This window comes from Dromiciops gliroides, chromosome 6 (assembly GCF_019393635.1).
Source record: "Dromiciops gliroides isolate mDroGli1 chromosome 6, mDroGli1.pri, whole genome shotgun sequence".
Taxonomy (NCBI): Eukaryota; Metazoa; Chordata; class Mammalia; order Microbiotheria; family Microbiotheriidae; genus Dromiciops; species Dromiciops gliroides.
The window spans coordinates 154,220,076-154,235,482 of NC_057866.1; the positions used below are offsets into that span (position 1 = coordinate 154,220,076).

General features: G+C 37.7%; 1 protein-coding gene across 1 annotated transcript in view; it reads right to left on the minus strand.

Annotated features, from left to right (window-relative positions):
* Positions 1–15,407, minus strand: part of MGAT4D (MGAT4 family member D) — a 127,816-nt gene that overhangs the window by 47,353 nt on the left and 65,056 nt on the right. Inside the window, exons 5-7 of the mRNA XM_043973134.1 lie at positions 11,479–11,525; positions 9,118–9,231; positions 2,395–2,470 (exon numbers count right to left, since the gene is read on the minus strand). Coding sequence (XP_043829069.1) covers positions 2,395–2,470; positions 9,118–9,231; positions 11,479–11,525 — 237 coding nt within the window. The remainder of the gene's footprint in view (positions 1–2,394; positions 2,471–9,117; positions 9,232–11,478; positions 11,526–15,407) is intronic.

Consider the following 15,407-nt stretch of genomic DNA (forward strand, 5'->3'; position numbering starts at 1 on the left):
AGTTCATTGATTCCAGATCTATCATTCTTTGTGCTACACACATTATGGCTCATCAGACCAGGAAAGGGATTGAAGTCATTTTCTACCTCATTGAGGACAGTACTATTTGGAATGTGGCAACAGCTTCCTAATTGGCCTCCCACATGCTGATGAATTTGACATTTATTGAGCACCTATATTTCCAGGCATTGTGCTAGGCATACAAATACAAAAAATAAACCCAGCTCTTAAGGATTTTACGTTCTATTAAGGAGGAGATGGGTGAAATATGAAATGTTGGCAGCTCTTTTCAAGTATCTGAAGAATTGTCACTTGGGAAAGAGATTAAGATGTGGTCTTGGCTTCAGAACTAAAGGAAGCCAAGGGAACAGGTTTCAAGAAGGGAAATTCAGTCTCCTTTCTAGCAATGAGAGCCATCCAAAAGTAGGCTGTTCTCCCAACATCTCTGTGGCTTCTTTACATGCATCCGAGGCTCTGCTCAGGTGTCACTTCTTCTCTGAAGTTGTCCCTTGTCCTCCCAACTCTTAGTCTTCCTTCTATCCTCAAATTTTTCTACCAGTGCTGCCCAAGAACCAGTCTAAATTCAAAAACGACCATCCCTATGATGACCATGCAGAGATGAATTATGCAGACACAGCAGCTCATGAATTTTAAAAGATAAATGTAAAGTCTCTAATTGGGTTAAAAACAATCAACTCATAATTACAAGATGGGGTCCCAATCGGTGGAGTCATATTGAGCTTGGGCTTCACTAAAACCCCAGTACTCAATACAGTGTTTTGAACAGAGTATGTGATTAATAACTGAGGTGATTTGAAGCAAGGTCTCCAATCCTCTGGTGTTATTCCATCTGGGAGCCATGCTGTCAGTACTGAAACAGCATCATACCAACTTATGATCTCTAACTATGAGATTTCAGGAAGAAATATGGTATTTCTGCCTTAAATGAATATATAAGGATGTCCAAGGAAACTTTGAAAGAGCCACCCCATTACAAAGGAATAGAAGAATCAAGCTTACCAAATTCACTTTCTGAGCTAAGAAACATCTCCACTTTCTTCAAATGTTAGCCCCATTTACTCCCATGTATGAAAACCACAATGCTCAGCACAAAAGACAAAATGTTGAAATTTAGAGGAGAGATAAACCAGGTCACAAAAGAGAATAGAAATGATCGCTGAATTATTTTTAAAAGTGTTAAGGGCTAAAATTCTAGCTAAACTGTCTAAAATATCTAGTGAGTGGTCACCAATAAATTATAAGCTTTAGCAAGAGTTAGACTTTTAAGCATTTATTAAGGAGAATAAGAATTTTGGTAGAGAGAGAAAGGCCTAGATTCCTATCTATTAAAGGGAGAGCACATTTCTAGCTCCGCTCTCCACCAGAGTCCAAAAACAAGAGCTCGAGACTGAGCGCCAGTCTCTTCCTTCCTCCTCCCACCAGCCCGCGTCACTTCCTGACGCCAAAGAAAAGACTCCTGGTCTTGCCCTCAAAGACCTTCCCTTCATGGGCGGAACTCTTCTACAGTAAGTCTCCAGTAGGTGGCGTCATTCCAATCGTTACAAAAGAAAAACTAAATTTGATAAATTGGTAGTTACCTTCAAGAAAAAGGAAATAAACTGCCAAAATATAAAATGAAAAAAGTAAAATAAACAATAAAAAATCAATAAACAATAAAAAGAGAAATAAAAAAAACCAATCAGCTATATAAAAGAATGATCACTGCTACAGAAAAACAAGTGGAACTCTCCATAAGCTGGTACCGATCTTCATTTCTCACTATATCTCACACAGAAAAAAAATGGGTGGTCCCTTGTCCATAACTCACACTTTCCTCCCTCTGAATATCTGTTCACACCATTCTTTAGACCTGGAATGCCTCCCTCCATGGCTGCCTATTGACATTCTATGCTGGGGCAGCTAGGTGGTGCAGTGGATAAGGCACCAGCCTTGGATTCAGAAGGACCTCAGTTCAAACCCAGCTTCAGACACTTACTAGCTGTGTGACCCTGGGCAAGTCACTTAACCCCCATTGCCCTGGAAAAAAAAGAAAAGAAAAGAAAAGAAAAAAAAAAGGCATACTATGCTGTCCTTCAAGTCTCAGTCCACGAGCTACTCCCTCCATGAACCAGTTCCTCCACGGCTGCAAAGCCCTCATAGAGTATTTTCTTCTCTTATGCACCACTTACCATTTCTTACGTCCTATTATAATGACACCAGTTTTTATCTTATCCTCTCATACAAGTATAAGGGAATAGGAAGGTATAATAAGGCAGAGATGGACCTTAGCATCTACCACCCATCCCCAGCACAATGTTCTGCATAGAGCAGCTGCCTTATGTGCTTCTGTCCAACTGAATGCCCCTGCTGGAACTATTTATAATATCACCTTACCTGCAGGTAAAACTTGCCCTTATCTTGGGCATATAGCATCATGAAGCTGTAATCCAGGTTTTGTTTAGTCCTCCACCTAAAGGTTAGCAATAAAAATCTCCATTAATATTTTTTCCATTATTTTTCAAAAGTACGATGTATACAACACAATTCAGGGACCAGATGAACTGATAAACTCTTCAGGATGGCTACTATAAGAATGTGTTTCCTAGGTGAAGTGAAGCCAGCAACTTTGTGTGCTAAAGGATGCTGTCTTTACTTAGCTAATAGTGACCACCATAAAATGAGGGAAGTTTGAAGCAGTAAGCTGGACTCCTCCGATCTTCTAATTGGTTATTCCATTTCCTGTTGAGTTTCCTCTAACTTATTACAAATAATAAATCTGAGTCATAATCATTTGAAGTCACCAGAATTCTCTTCTTACCAGTGTAATTATTGGGTGGCAAGGAAAAAAAAAAGTTTTCCTATATTTATGAGGTACATGAGAGAACCAAAAAGCTATCACCTGGAGTAAAAGAAAATGCTTCATTTTTGCTACCTGCCAATTCTCTGTAGACTGTCAGTCTACATACATTTTCTATAAACTGTAAGAAAGGTGCTCCCATGAATAGTGTCCTAGGGCTATCATTGACCTGCAAACAAATCTTCCCATGGATAGTGCTCTCCATGCCATCTGCCACAATTTGTCGTGCCTAAAAGAGATAATCTTATGGCACCTTGACGTGGATGGATTTAAATGGATGAACAAGATCCATAAATAGAACAAGTTTCTCAACCAGCATAATTTATGCATTTTAACAAATATCTCTTCTTCCTAACAAGGGCTTCAGTGGTATTGAAAATGAATTACCCTATCATACAGATTCTATGCCAAAACAGGCAACAGGATCTGACACAAACTTAAAATCCTTTTATTCCTTGGTAAAAGGATGGCCAGGGAGGGGTGGGAGAAGGGGGAAAGACCGGTATATAATATTTCTTATGTTCCAGTCCACTCAAATGTAAACTTCATGTGTATCAGTACAAGTGAATCAATATATTTAAATGATATAATAAATAAATGCAGAATACAATGACTATTATGGCTTTGACCAATGGAGCTAGAGGGGGGCAGCTAGGTGGCGCAGTGGATAGAGCACCGGCCCTGGAGTCAGGAGGACCTGAGTTCAAATCCGGCCTCAGACACTTAACACTTACTAGCTGTGTGACCCTGGGCAAGTCACTTAACCCCAATTGCCTCACTAAAAACAAAACAAAACAAAAAAAACCAATGGAGCTAGAGAGTGTAGCTTTACCAGCTGCTGATGGATAAATGCTATTCTCCTTGTTTCATGCTCATGGTGTATACCTGCTAAACTTCCTTTAGGAGTCTCCTCAACTCTCCCTCTCCCCGCATTCAGACATATGTAATTCTATGTGTACAGGGTTTGTCTCATACCTGAGTATCAGACACACCTTCATTCTGGTGCTCATTGGTCCTCTACCTGCTGCCTTAACAAGCAATCCCTAGCTCCCCCAGCAACTGGCATGGAGCATTTCACAAGTATTTTTTAAATGAATGAATGAATGAATGAATTGCATGGCTTCCTGCTGCTTCAACAACCATGACACTAGCAGGGCTGGGAATTATTATGGAATTTCTCTGCAGCTTTGATTGTTACTTCTGAGGATTTGGGGCCACCCAATGCCTTCTGAGAAGTGAGCTAATTTATACTTATTGTCACATGAAGCAGGACATAATCCACAGTTGACTGCAGTTTTTACTCATTCTTCTGAATATAATATACTGATATTCTGGGCATTTGGGAATAATTGAGGAAAAGGGAAGAAGTTTGTCATTTGGCTCAAAAAACAGGGGAAAAATTAGGGTTTTTTTTTCTACTTGACATATTTTTGTCATTGGCTCAAAGTAGTTCATTCCTGAATGAAAGCAAATGAGTAAATAATAACTTGAGAAAGTGTGACTAATTCCTAAATGAAAGTAAATGAAAAAATAGTCATTTGAAGCAGTAAAAACCACATTCAAGTCTTAGTACAAGTGAAAAGCAATCAGAATGACAGAAAGGTCAATGATTGACTTTTACAACCCTGGCTGCATTCCAGTCAAATGATTTGTATACCGATGGGGATGGGAAAGCCAAGACCTGTTAAGGGTACCTTTCTCACCCCAACAATCTACCAGCTCTTTAAAATCTACTGCCATGGCAAAAGCAGGCACTAACAGGGCACACGCAAAAAAGAGTCATTTAGTAATGAAACAGGAGTATATTAAAAAGAAAACACATTTGATTTATATTTAACTCTGGCTACCAGCAATATCATTATTTCACAAGAAACAAAACCAATTAAATTAATATTTTTCAAATGTGGCACAGAGGGAAAAAAGCACTGGCTATAGAAGTCAGAGGACCTGGGTTCAAATCACACTTCTGATACTCACTACTTGAATGATCTTAAACAAATCATTATACCTCCTTAAGCTTCAGTATGCTCATCCATGAAATGGGGTGCTGGGTTCAGACTAGATGGCTTCTGAGGTTATTTCTAGTTTGAGATATGATTTTGTGATCTTATGAGTACAGTTAATATTTAAGTCATTTTAAGAATCAATGGATTGTAAATTTAGAGCTAGGAGAGATTGAAGAGGTCATCTAATCTAACTCCCTCATTTTAAAGTTGAGGAAACTGAGGTCCAGTGAATTAACTAATCAAATAAGTGTGGTCTTCTTCAATTAGATTATGAGCCCCTTGATATTAGGTACTGTCTTGTTTTGTAGTGTCTGGCATACAGTAAACTTTTTGGTTTTTGAGGCAATCTGAGTTAAACAACTTTCTGAATTTGAACTCAGGTCCTCTTGACTCCTAGCCCAGTGCTCTCTCCACTGTGCCACCTAGCTGCCACCACTCTTAATAAATGGGTTTTTTATTCATTCAAACCATATGCTGTTAATACCATGGGCTCATATTTAGTTAGTTTTTTAAATGAAGATTTTAAAAGCACCTGATTCCTGCATATAATGAACTGTTTTAATCTGCTCTCCAGAAGAGAAATTAATTTTTTTTTCCCTCCAACTCATGGTCCTTGTTTTTCCCATAAGTTCACTGAGATGACTTGAAACATTTTGCCAAATAGAGGGATAGGAAACAGACCTATTATTACATTGATACCATACACTCCTGGTATGAGGAAATCCTTCCACCATAACAATTTTTTTTTTAATTTTTTTAATGATACAGTTGGGGCTAAGTGACTTGCCCAGGGTCACACAGCTAGTAAGTGTTAAGTGTCTGAGGCCAGATTTGAACTCAGGTACTCCTGACTCCAGGGCAGGTGCTCTATCCACTGCACCATCTAGCTGCCCCCATAACAATTTATAATCCAAGAGAACTGCCAAGAACAATGAGAGGTTAAGTGACTTGGCCATGGTCACACAACCAATAAGGTTCAGAAGAAGCAGCACTTGAACCACAGGTCTTGCTGGCTTCAAGGCCAGGTCTCCATCCACTCACTACACCATGCTTCTGTCTTGTCCCATTTATCTGACTATACAATGTTATGTGATTCAACATATACTATTATTACTCCTGTTTTTAGTTTCATATACAAAAGTTTTATTCCTTTGACAAAAGACTATAAACATCCTGAGGAAAGGGCATTGTTATGCAGTCCATGTATTTTCCCCACAAACACCTAGCACTTAATGAACAGCTAGAGTAGGTGCTGATCAAAAACTGACTAAACTGACCTGAAGATTAAGAGCAATTTAACTTTGTACCTAAACCAGTACAAACTGTTAAAATGTTTTTCTGAGACTTGATCTTCTGAAATATGAGATAAGAAACAGGTAGAATTTCTTTTCTGTGACAATCTTGTGGAAAAGGCCAAAATGAGTGAAGGACTAGAGCCTCACCAAATAACAGGTTGCAAAAGTAGAAATGGTGAGAACCTTGGGAAAAAGTGACTACTCCCTTTCTCTCTGAGAACCTGTGACAGAGTTGAAGAGGAGAATATTTACCCAGGGAAAGAAGATTCCAAAAGATTCAGAGAAAGGATAGGTAAGATCCCAAGAACTTAAGCTAGAAGCCATTAGCCCAAGACAGATGAGTTGTCCGAGAAAGAAATTCTACAGACACAAAGAGAAAAGATTCCTACCTATGAAGAAGAAAATGGGTGGAGGGGAGGGGAAGTGTCATTTAAAGAAACAGCCTTGGAAACACTGAGATTGTCAACTCATAGACTGTCAAGGAGAATGACCTTTGGACTAGAAAGAACAGAACAAAAGTGAGGAATAGGGAACTGAAACTCAACATCATGAACAGGAGAGGTGTCACATGAGGAGATGGGTAAATATTTTAATTTTCAAAAAAGGCAGGGAGGGGGAGTGGAGAAGAGAATAATCTAGAAACTGTTTACCAGAGAGCTTGATTTCTGCTCTTGATAAAATTCTGAAATGTATTATTAAAAGAATGGTTGGTGAATAACTAGAAAAAAAAAATCAGGAATTACAAAGAGTCAACATGATTTCATCCAGAACAAGTCACACCAGTTTTCACAGAAGACTGACTTGATTTTCTTTTCTGACAAGGAAAATAGATAGTTTACACCTAGATTTTAGTAAAGTCTTTTCCTGTCTATATGGTGGAGACATGTGGGCTAATCAACAGTACAGTTAGGTGGAGATGACACTGACCCAAATAGTCAGACCCAAAGATTTGTCAGCTGGGCAGCTAGGTGGCTGGAACAGTGGATAGAGAACCGGCCCAGGAGTCAGAAGTACTTGAGTTCAAATTCAGATATTCAGTAGTTGTGTGATCCTGGACAAGTTATTATTTAGCCCTGTTTGGCCCAGTTCCTCACCTACAGGGTGGGCCAAAAGTCATGAAGGATTCTGATGTTTTAATAAGTCAGAAAAGGGTATGATATTTTAATAACTTTTTGAATTTTTTTCTTTATTTTTTTACCATTGATGAGACTTAATTTTTCACATATAAAGTAAATTCATTTCTTATATATACTGTATATGATGCTATGGTATTATAAATTAAAAACTAAAAAATAAAGGAGTTATTAAATATTTGTGACTTTTGGCCCACCCTGTATAAAATGAACAGGAGAAGAAAATGGCAAACCACTACAGTATCCTTGCCAAAAAAAAAAAAAAACCAAATGCAGTCACAGGGAGTTGACATGACTGGAACAACTCAACAAAAAACAAAAATTTGTCCAAAATGGCTTCATATCAACTTTGAAGAAAGAATCTCATGGTGTCCTCCAAGGGATTATCCTATCCTTCTCCCTGCACTACATGGTTAGCATTTTATGAATGACTTAGATAAAAGGTGGCACAAACCTAAAAGGAATAGCTAACATGTGAGATGACATGATCAGTATCCAAAAAGTGATCAGAAATTAGACTGGTCTGAATCGGGACAATGATGAAATGTGAGAAAGATAAATGTAAAAATCTTACGTTAGGATTAAAAGAAAAATCAACTTCACTAGTATAAAATAGGGGCAGGCATAGCCAGAAAACAGTTTTTCTAAAAAAAAAATCTAAGAGTATTATTAGTGGACTTCGGGCTAAACATAAGTGTTATATGGAAACCCAAAAACCCAAATACCATCATAGAAAGACTTAGGAGAGATACACTGATGAGAAAGACAGAGACAACAAACAGTCCCACTGCACTCTAATTTGGTCATACTACAACTGGAATATATATATTGTGTTAAATTCTACATTTCCGATCAAAGGACCGGGGTCTGAATCCCAGTTCTGTGTGATCTTGAACAAATCACTTATTCTCTGTGGGCCTCAGTCTCCTAATCTAAAAAGTGAAAGGGTTAGACCAGGTAACATCAAGGATTCTTTCCTTCTCTAAATCCCAGGTCCTTCTTCTGCATTGGTCTATAGGACTGAAGCTAGTAGTAATGAGCTGACATTGTCAGGAGGAGGATTGAATGAAGGTCAATGTAAAGAAAAACTTCCTAACAATTAAGCCTGTCCCAAAGTGGAACAGGCTACCTGAGGAAAAAAGCAGGTTCTCATCTCACTTCTGGTCTTAAAGCTGAGGCTGAACAACCCATCATGCAGTACATTACAGAGAATATTCTAGTTCACAGGAAGAAGGGTTGAGGTGGCTTCTCCAACTTTGAGCCTCTGTGAGCCTATAACAAGTATCCACTGTCTAAAAAACTGTAGCCACTTTCAAACCAAAATCAAACAGAACTGTGAGCTTCAAGGAGAAATCCTACCTAGTCTTGCTCTCAAGAAAAATTCTCTGGGAAGGAATCCACAGTGTAGCATTTTTATACTACTTCCTCTATGGTATTCATAATATCGGGAACACAACTGCAAAGCCAAAAAATCCTTTTAATTTGAAAAGGCTCTTCTCATGTTTATTGCCTCCAGTGATTCTCCCAACACCCTTATGAGGAAGGTGTTTATGTGCTCATTTGAAAGGTTAAATAAGCTGTCTCAGAGAGGCTAAGTGACTTTCTCAAAGAGGGGCAACCTTAGAAATAAAATGCAGGTTTCCTACTCACAGCTCCAAGACTTCCCACTGGATGCAGGTTTTTCTTGGGAAGTTCAATATGTGTACCCAAATGTTGACAGTGTTTGCTATATACTATTTAGATGCAGATTCTCAAACATTATTAGTAAAGTTTTTACAAAATGAATCACTACCAACTTAAACACACTGTTGTCCAGATTGTCATACCTCACTCTTTCTTCTGAGTCCCCAAGTGTTAACTTGATGTCTGAAAAGGATGGATAATAAAAGGCTGGTGGTGAAATCATCTCTAAGACTCCAGAATTCACTTTTTGGAGGAAGCTGTAAACAGAAGCAAACAGTAGATTGACAATGAATACCGTATTTCCTGAAATAAACAAACAAAAAAGGCATGTCTTGTCCCTCAACACATACTATCCCTATGAAATTAATAAGATTTCATTTTAAGCTAAGTACCTCTAAGAACATAAAAGACAGATATTAAAAAGGATAGTTATTAGGGGCAGCTAGGTGGCACAGTGTATAAAGCATCAGCCTTGGATTCAGGAGGATCTGAGTTCAAATCTGGCCTCAGACACTTGACACTAGCTGTGTGCCCCTGGGCAAGTCACTTAACCCCGATTGCCTCACCAAAAGAAAAAAAAAAGGATAGCTATTAATAATATAAAATTAATTCAAGGGGCAGCTAGGTGGTACAGTGGATAAAGCACTGGCCCTGGATTCAGGAGCACCTGAGTTCAAATCCGACCTCAGACACTTGACACTTACTAGCTGTGTGACCCTCAGCAAGTCACTTAACCCCAACTGCCTCACCAAAAAAAAAAAAAAAAAGAATTCAAGATGTTTTATTAATGAAGCATTTAGTTATAGGTTCCTTGGGATACTTAGAAGACATTAGTGAAAATTTTTATATGTTATTTTGCTATATTTCCTTTTTAATAAAACTTAACATCAGATATTTAATCTGGTAGACCAGGTATGTGAAATAAACAAGCTGAAACACAGAGCAAGGAAACAAACGTAACCTCACAGGTGTCTGAAATTTCACATGGGATTCCTTGACTGCAATACCTTATTCATTAGAAAGAAAGTTGGTAAAAGGCTGGGGGTGGGAAAGAGGGAAGGAGGGGAGGAGGGATGAGGAGGAGGAGGGAGAGAACTCCCTATCAAACTGTACTTATGAGGAAATCCAGGAACAAGCAAGGGAAAGCAGGACAAAGAACATCTGGGTGAAGATTGATGCAAGCCAGAACAGTGAATATGATAGAGACTACCCAGGCAGAAACAGAAGCAGATGAGTTGGGAAAATTATGAATAAGCTTGGAACCAAGTCATGATTTGAATGTGTGGAAGCCTTTAAATATCCAGACATCTACTGGAAGTTAATTTCTTGAATTTTTTTTTTAAATGATAATGTGTCCAATGAATAAAGATTGACAAAAGTGGAATGAACTACCTCAGAAAAGAGTAGGTTTCCCCTCACCAAAAGTCTTCAAGAAAAGGCAAGGTGGCCATTTCTGGGTGTGCTAGAGAAAGGATATTTTTCTTGGTCTAAGTTGGACTGGATAGCCTTTTAGGTCTTTCCCAGCTCTGATTCTGTGAGAGACTGGAGTTCATCCCCCTCTTCCTCCCCTTCATCTACTTTCTGCATCTTGCTCTGGGAACTGTAACCAAACCAATACTACTATTGCTTCTGGTAACAGCCCATCAAATGACTGCTCAATGGCTGCATCATTCACCATGCCTGTGACCTCCTTATGTCTAAGCATATTTGTCCTAGGGGTTTATTTTTGCTTTTTAAGATGGTAGTGGTAGGGTGGGAATGGGAGACAGAAAAAAGCAACAAGAGATTTTTATTAACTGGAAAAAAAAATAAAGTCAATTGATAGGCCTTAGTTATAGATCTATGTCATCACCTGCTTTTAAGAAACTTCGGTACCTCCTGTTTTCTCTAGGAAATAAGATCTAAACTCCTGGCATTGAAAACCCTTCGCAATTTGGGTTCAGGCTACCTTTCCAAGTTGATTTCACAATACTCTCTTCACAGGCTCTTCATTCCAGTCAAACTGGCAAACCTCCTGTAGTTTCTTTAACACAATATACCATCTTCCAATTTGGTTCCTTTGCATGGGCTGTCCCCCCATGCATTCTCCTCCTCATCTCCACCTCTTAGAAACACTAATGTCCTTCAAGGCTCCCTCAGATTAACCAAGTGCTGCCTGCAATGGGAAGTCTTTTGAGTTCCTCCCAGTTAATGTCCTCTACCTCTCCCCCAGATACTTCTCAAATGTTCATAGAACTGAATGAATGGAAAGGGGTAAAAGCAGAGCTTCCAATACAGGAAGGTCCTGCAAAGAAATGGACAGAACCACCTACAAGGGATAGTCATCCCTGCTCATTGATTATACCACACTTCATCTTACCTACAGGCAATAAATCATTGGCAGGAGAATATTTGAAAAAGTGAAAAGAAGAAAAAAGCTGAAAGGTGAAGGAGGAGAGAAAATACAAATAAAATGGAAAACTGGTGAACTTTATAAAGTATACTTACTTGCATAGGATACTTACTTATCTTTGACAATTTTTGCAAGATCGTTAATATAAGCTTCATCAACCTAATGAGCAAGGAAACAACAATTGGTTAAAATTAAAAGGGCCGCACTATTTAAGCAAGTCTACATTTTCACCCACTGCAAATAGAACTTAAGAATAAGAGGTTGATGGATCTTTCCACTTCTAGGCATTTTTACATCTCAAAACCACAATTTTCATATTTTCAGTGAGCTTAAAATTTGCAGTTTGAATGGAGAAATCACTCCTTGACAAACCCACATATTTGGAGTGTATCTTGAAAGCCATGGCACTAAGTTTTTCAAATCACCATTCCCAAACTCGTGCTGCCCTTTTACCATTAGGCAGTATTGGAAGGCATATACTTTTCCTAATTTTTGCTGCTGTTTCTCAAAATCTTTCTGAACTAAACATCTCTTTTCAAAGGGCCTTTAGAGCAAACAAATAAATGGATGAATGAATGAATGAATAGGATAAAGTTTTTAAAAATCAAATCAAAAGGATTTCAGGCCAAAATGGAATGCTTTGACTTGATCACTTACCTTAGCCAACAAACCTAGTTCTGAATTATCTTTGGCCATTTTCAAAACTCAGACCTACCCTGGCAGGATGCCAATTTAAAATAAATGAGAATGGCAACACTAATAGTGAAATGTAGTAGCCAAAAAGGTTAACAGGAAAGTAAGACACGTCTACAAAGGCATAGCTCACACTACCTAGAAAAAGGGAAGTCTGAGATGACAGTCCTACAGACCATGTTTGGGACTATTGTGTCCAGTTATGTACTATACATATTTGGAAAGTCATGTTAATAGTATCTGTTGAAAAAAATGTCCAATGCCTAACCTGAAGAAGAGACCACTTGGAGCTGAACATTGAAGCAATTATCTAATATTTGAAGAGTTGTCATATTCAAGCTACACAAGACTTGCTTTACTTAGCCTCATAGAGAAGACAGAAGAGTGCTGGATAGGCATTAAAAGCAGACAGATTTCCACTCAACATAAGACAATGTGGTACAGTAGAAAGTGTATCAAATTTGGAATCAGAAGATATGGGTTCAAATCCTACAAGTACATACTACCTGTGTGACTAGGAAAATCATTTAACCTCACTAGGGCCTGCTTTCTTCAACTGTAAAATGAGGGCAATGGACTAGTTAAGTTATAAGGCTACTTCCCACTCTAATGAATCTATGGCTAGAAAAGTAATTATATACAAAACACTTTTCACACAAATAAAATCAGATATAAATAAATGGAAAAATATAAATTGCTCATGGGTAGGCTGTGCAAATATAATGAAAATTAGAATTCTACCTAAATTAATTTACTTATTCAGTGCCATATCAATCAAACTACCAAAAAAGTATTTCATAGAGCTAGAAAAAAATAATAACAAGATTCATATGGAAGGAAAAAAGGTCAAGAACATAAAGGAAATTAATGGAAAAAAAAAGCAAAGGAAGGAGACTTAGCTGTTCCAGATCTAAAATCATATTATAAAGCAGCAATCATTAAAAATATTTGGTACTGGCTAAGAAATAGAGAGGTAGATCAGTGGAATGGGTTAGGCACACAAAACACAGCGGTAAATGAATATAGCAATCTCCTGTTTGATAAACCCAAAGACTCTAGCCTCCAGGATTATCTGACAAAAACTGCTGGGAAAACTGGAAAATAGTATGACAGACACTAGGCATAGACCAACATCTTATACTGTACACCAAAGTAAAGTCAAAATGAGTACAAGATCTACACATAAAGAGTGATATAGGTAAATTATAAAAGGAAGGAATAGTTTACTTGTCAGAAAGGGGAAGAATTTATGAACAAAGATGAGATTGAGAACATTATGAAATGCAGAGTAGATAATTTTTAATACATTAAATTAAAAAGGTTTTGCACAAACAAAACCAATGCAAGCAAGATTAGAGGAAAGCAGAAAGCTGGGAAACAATTTTTACAGTGTTTCTGATAAAGGCCTCATAGCTAAAATATCTAGAGAACTAAATCAAATATATAAGAATACAAGTCATTCCCTAATTGAGAAATGGACAAAGGATATGAACAGGCAGTTTTCAAATGACATAATTAAAGTTGTGTATAGCATTATGAAAAAATGTTCTCAATAACTACTGATTAGAGAAATGCAAATTAAAACTAAGCTGAGGTATTTCTAAACATGACCAACAAAGTTCAGCAGCAAGGGATAGAAAGAGAAACTCCATTTAAAGTAACTGTAGAAAATATAAAATACTTGGGAATCTACCTGCCAAAACAAACCCAGGAAGTCTATGAATACAATTAGAAAACACTTTTCACACAAATAAAATCAGATATATATAACTGGAAAAATATCAATTGCTCATGGGTAGGCTGAGCTAATATAATAAAAATTACAATTCTACTTAAATTAATTTACCTATTCAGTGCCATACCAATCAGAATACCTAAAAATTATTTTATAGAGTTAGAAAAAATAATAACAAAATTCATCTGGAAGAACAAAAAGTCAAGATTATTAAAGGAACTAAGGGGAAAAAATGCACAGGAAGGTGGGCTAGCTGTACCGGAATCTAAAGCTATACTATAAAGCAGCAGTAATCAAAACTATTTGATACATGGCAGCTAGGTGGCGCAGTGGATAGAGCACCAGCCCTGAGTTCAAATCCAACCTCAGACACTTAACACTTACTAGCTGTGTGACCCTGGCCAAGTCACTTAACCCCACTTGCCTCACCAAAACAACAACAACAACAACAACAAAACCCCACAATTATGGGGCAGCTAGGTGGCAAAGTGGTCAAAGCTGTGTGACCTTGGACAAGTCACTTAACCCCACAAAAAAAAAATTTTTTTTAACTATTTGGTACTGGCTAAGAAATAGTCTTGGATCAATGGAATAAGTTAGTCACAGGAGACACAGTAGTACATAATGTTTGATAAAGCCAAAGACTCCAGCTTCTGAGATAGGAACTCAATATTTGACAAAAACTGCTGGGAAGACTGGAAGATAGTATGGCAGAAACTAAGCAGAGACCAGCATCTTATACCTTATACAAAAATAAGGTCAAAATGCATTCAAGATTTAGACATAAAGAGTGATACCATAGATAAATTAGGAGAGGAAGGAATAGTCTACCTTTCAGATCTTGGGAAAGGAGAACAGTTTATGACCAAACAAGAGATAGAGTATATTATAAAATGCAAAATGGATGATTTTGATTATATTAAATTAAAAATTTTTTGTACAAACAGAAGCAATGCATCCAAAATTAGAAGAGAGGCAGAAATCTGGGAAACAATTTTTATGGCCAGTACTGCTGATAAAGGCCTCATCTCTAAAATATATAGGGAACTAAATCAAATTTATAAGAATCCAAGTCATTCCCCAACTGAGAAATGGTCAAAGGATATGAACAGGCAGTTTTCTGATGAAGAAACCAAAGCTATCTATTCCCATATGAAAAAATGCTCTAAATCTCTAATGATTAGAGAGATGCAAATAAAAACAACTCTGAGGTACCACCTGACACCTATCAGATTGGCTAAAATTACAAAAAAGGAAAAATAATAAATGTTGGAGAAGCTGTGGGAAAATTGGAACACTAATGCATTGTTGGTGGAGCTGTGAACTGATCCAACCATTCTGGAGAACAATTTGGAATTATGCCCAAAGGGCCAGAAAGCTGTGCATACCCTTTGACCCAGCAATACCACTTTTGGGTCTTTTCCCCAAAGAGATCATGGAAAAGGGAAAAGGACCCACATGTACAAAAATATTTATAGCTGCTCTTTATGTGGTAGCAAGGAATTGGAAGTTGAGGGGATGCCCATCAATTGGGGAATGGCTGGACAAGTTGTGGTATATGAATACAATGGAATACTATTGTGCTGTAAGAAACGATGAGCAGGAGGAGTTCA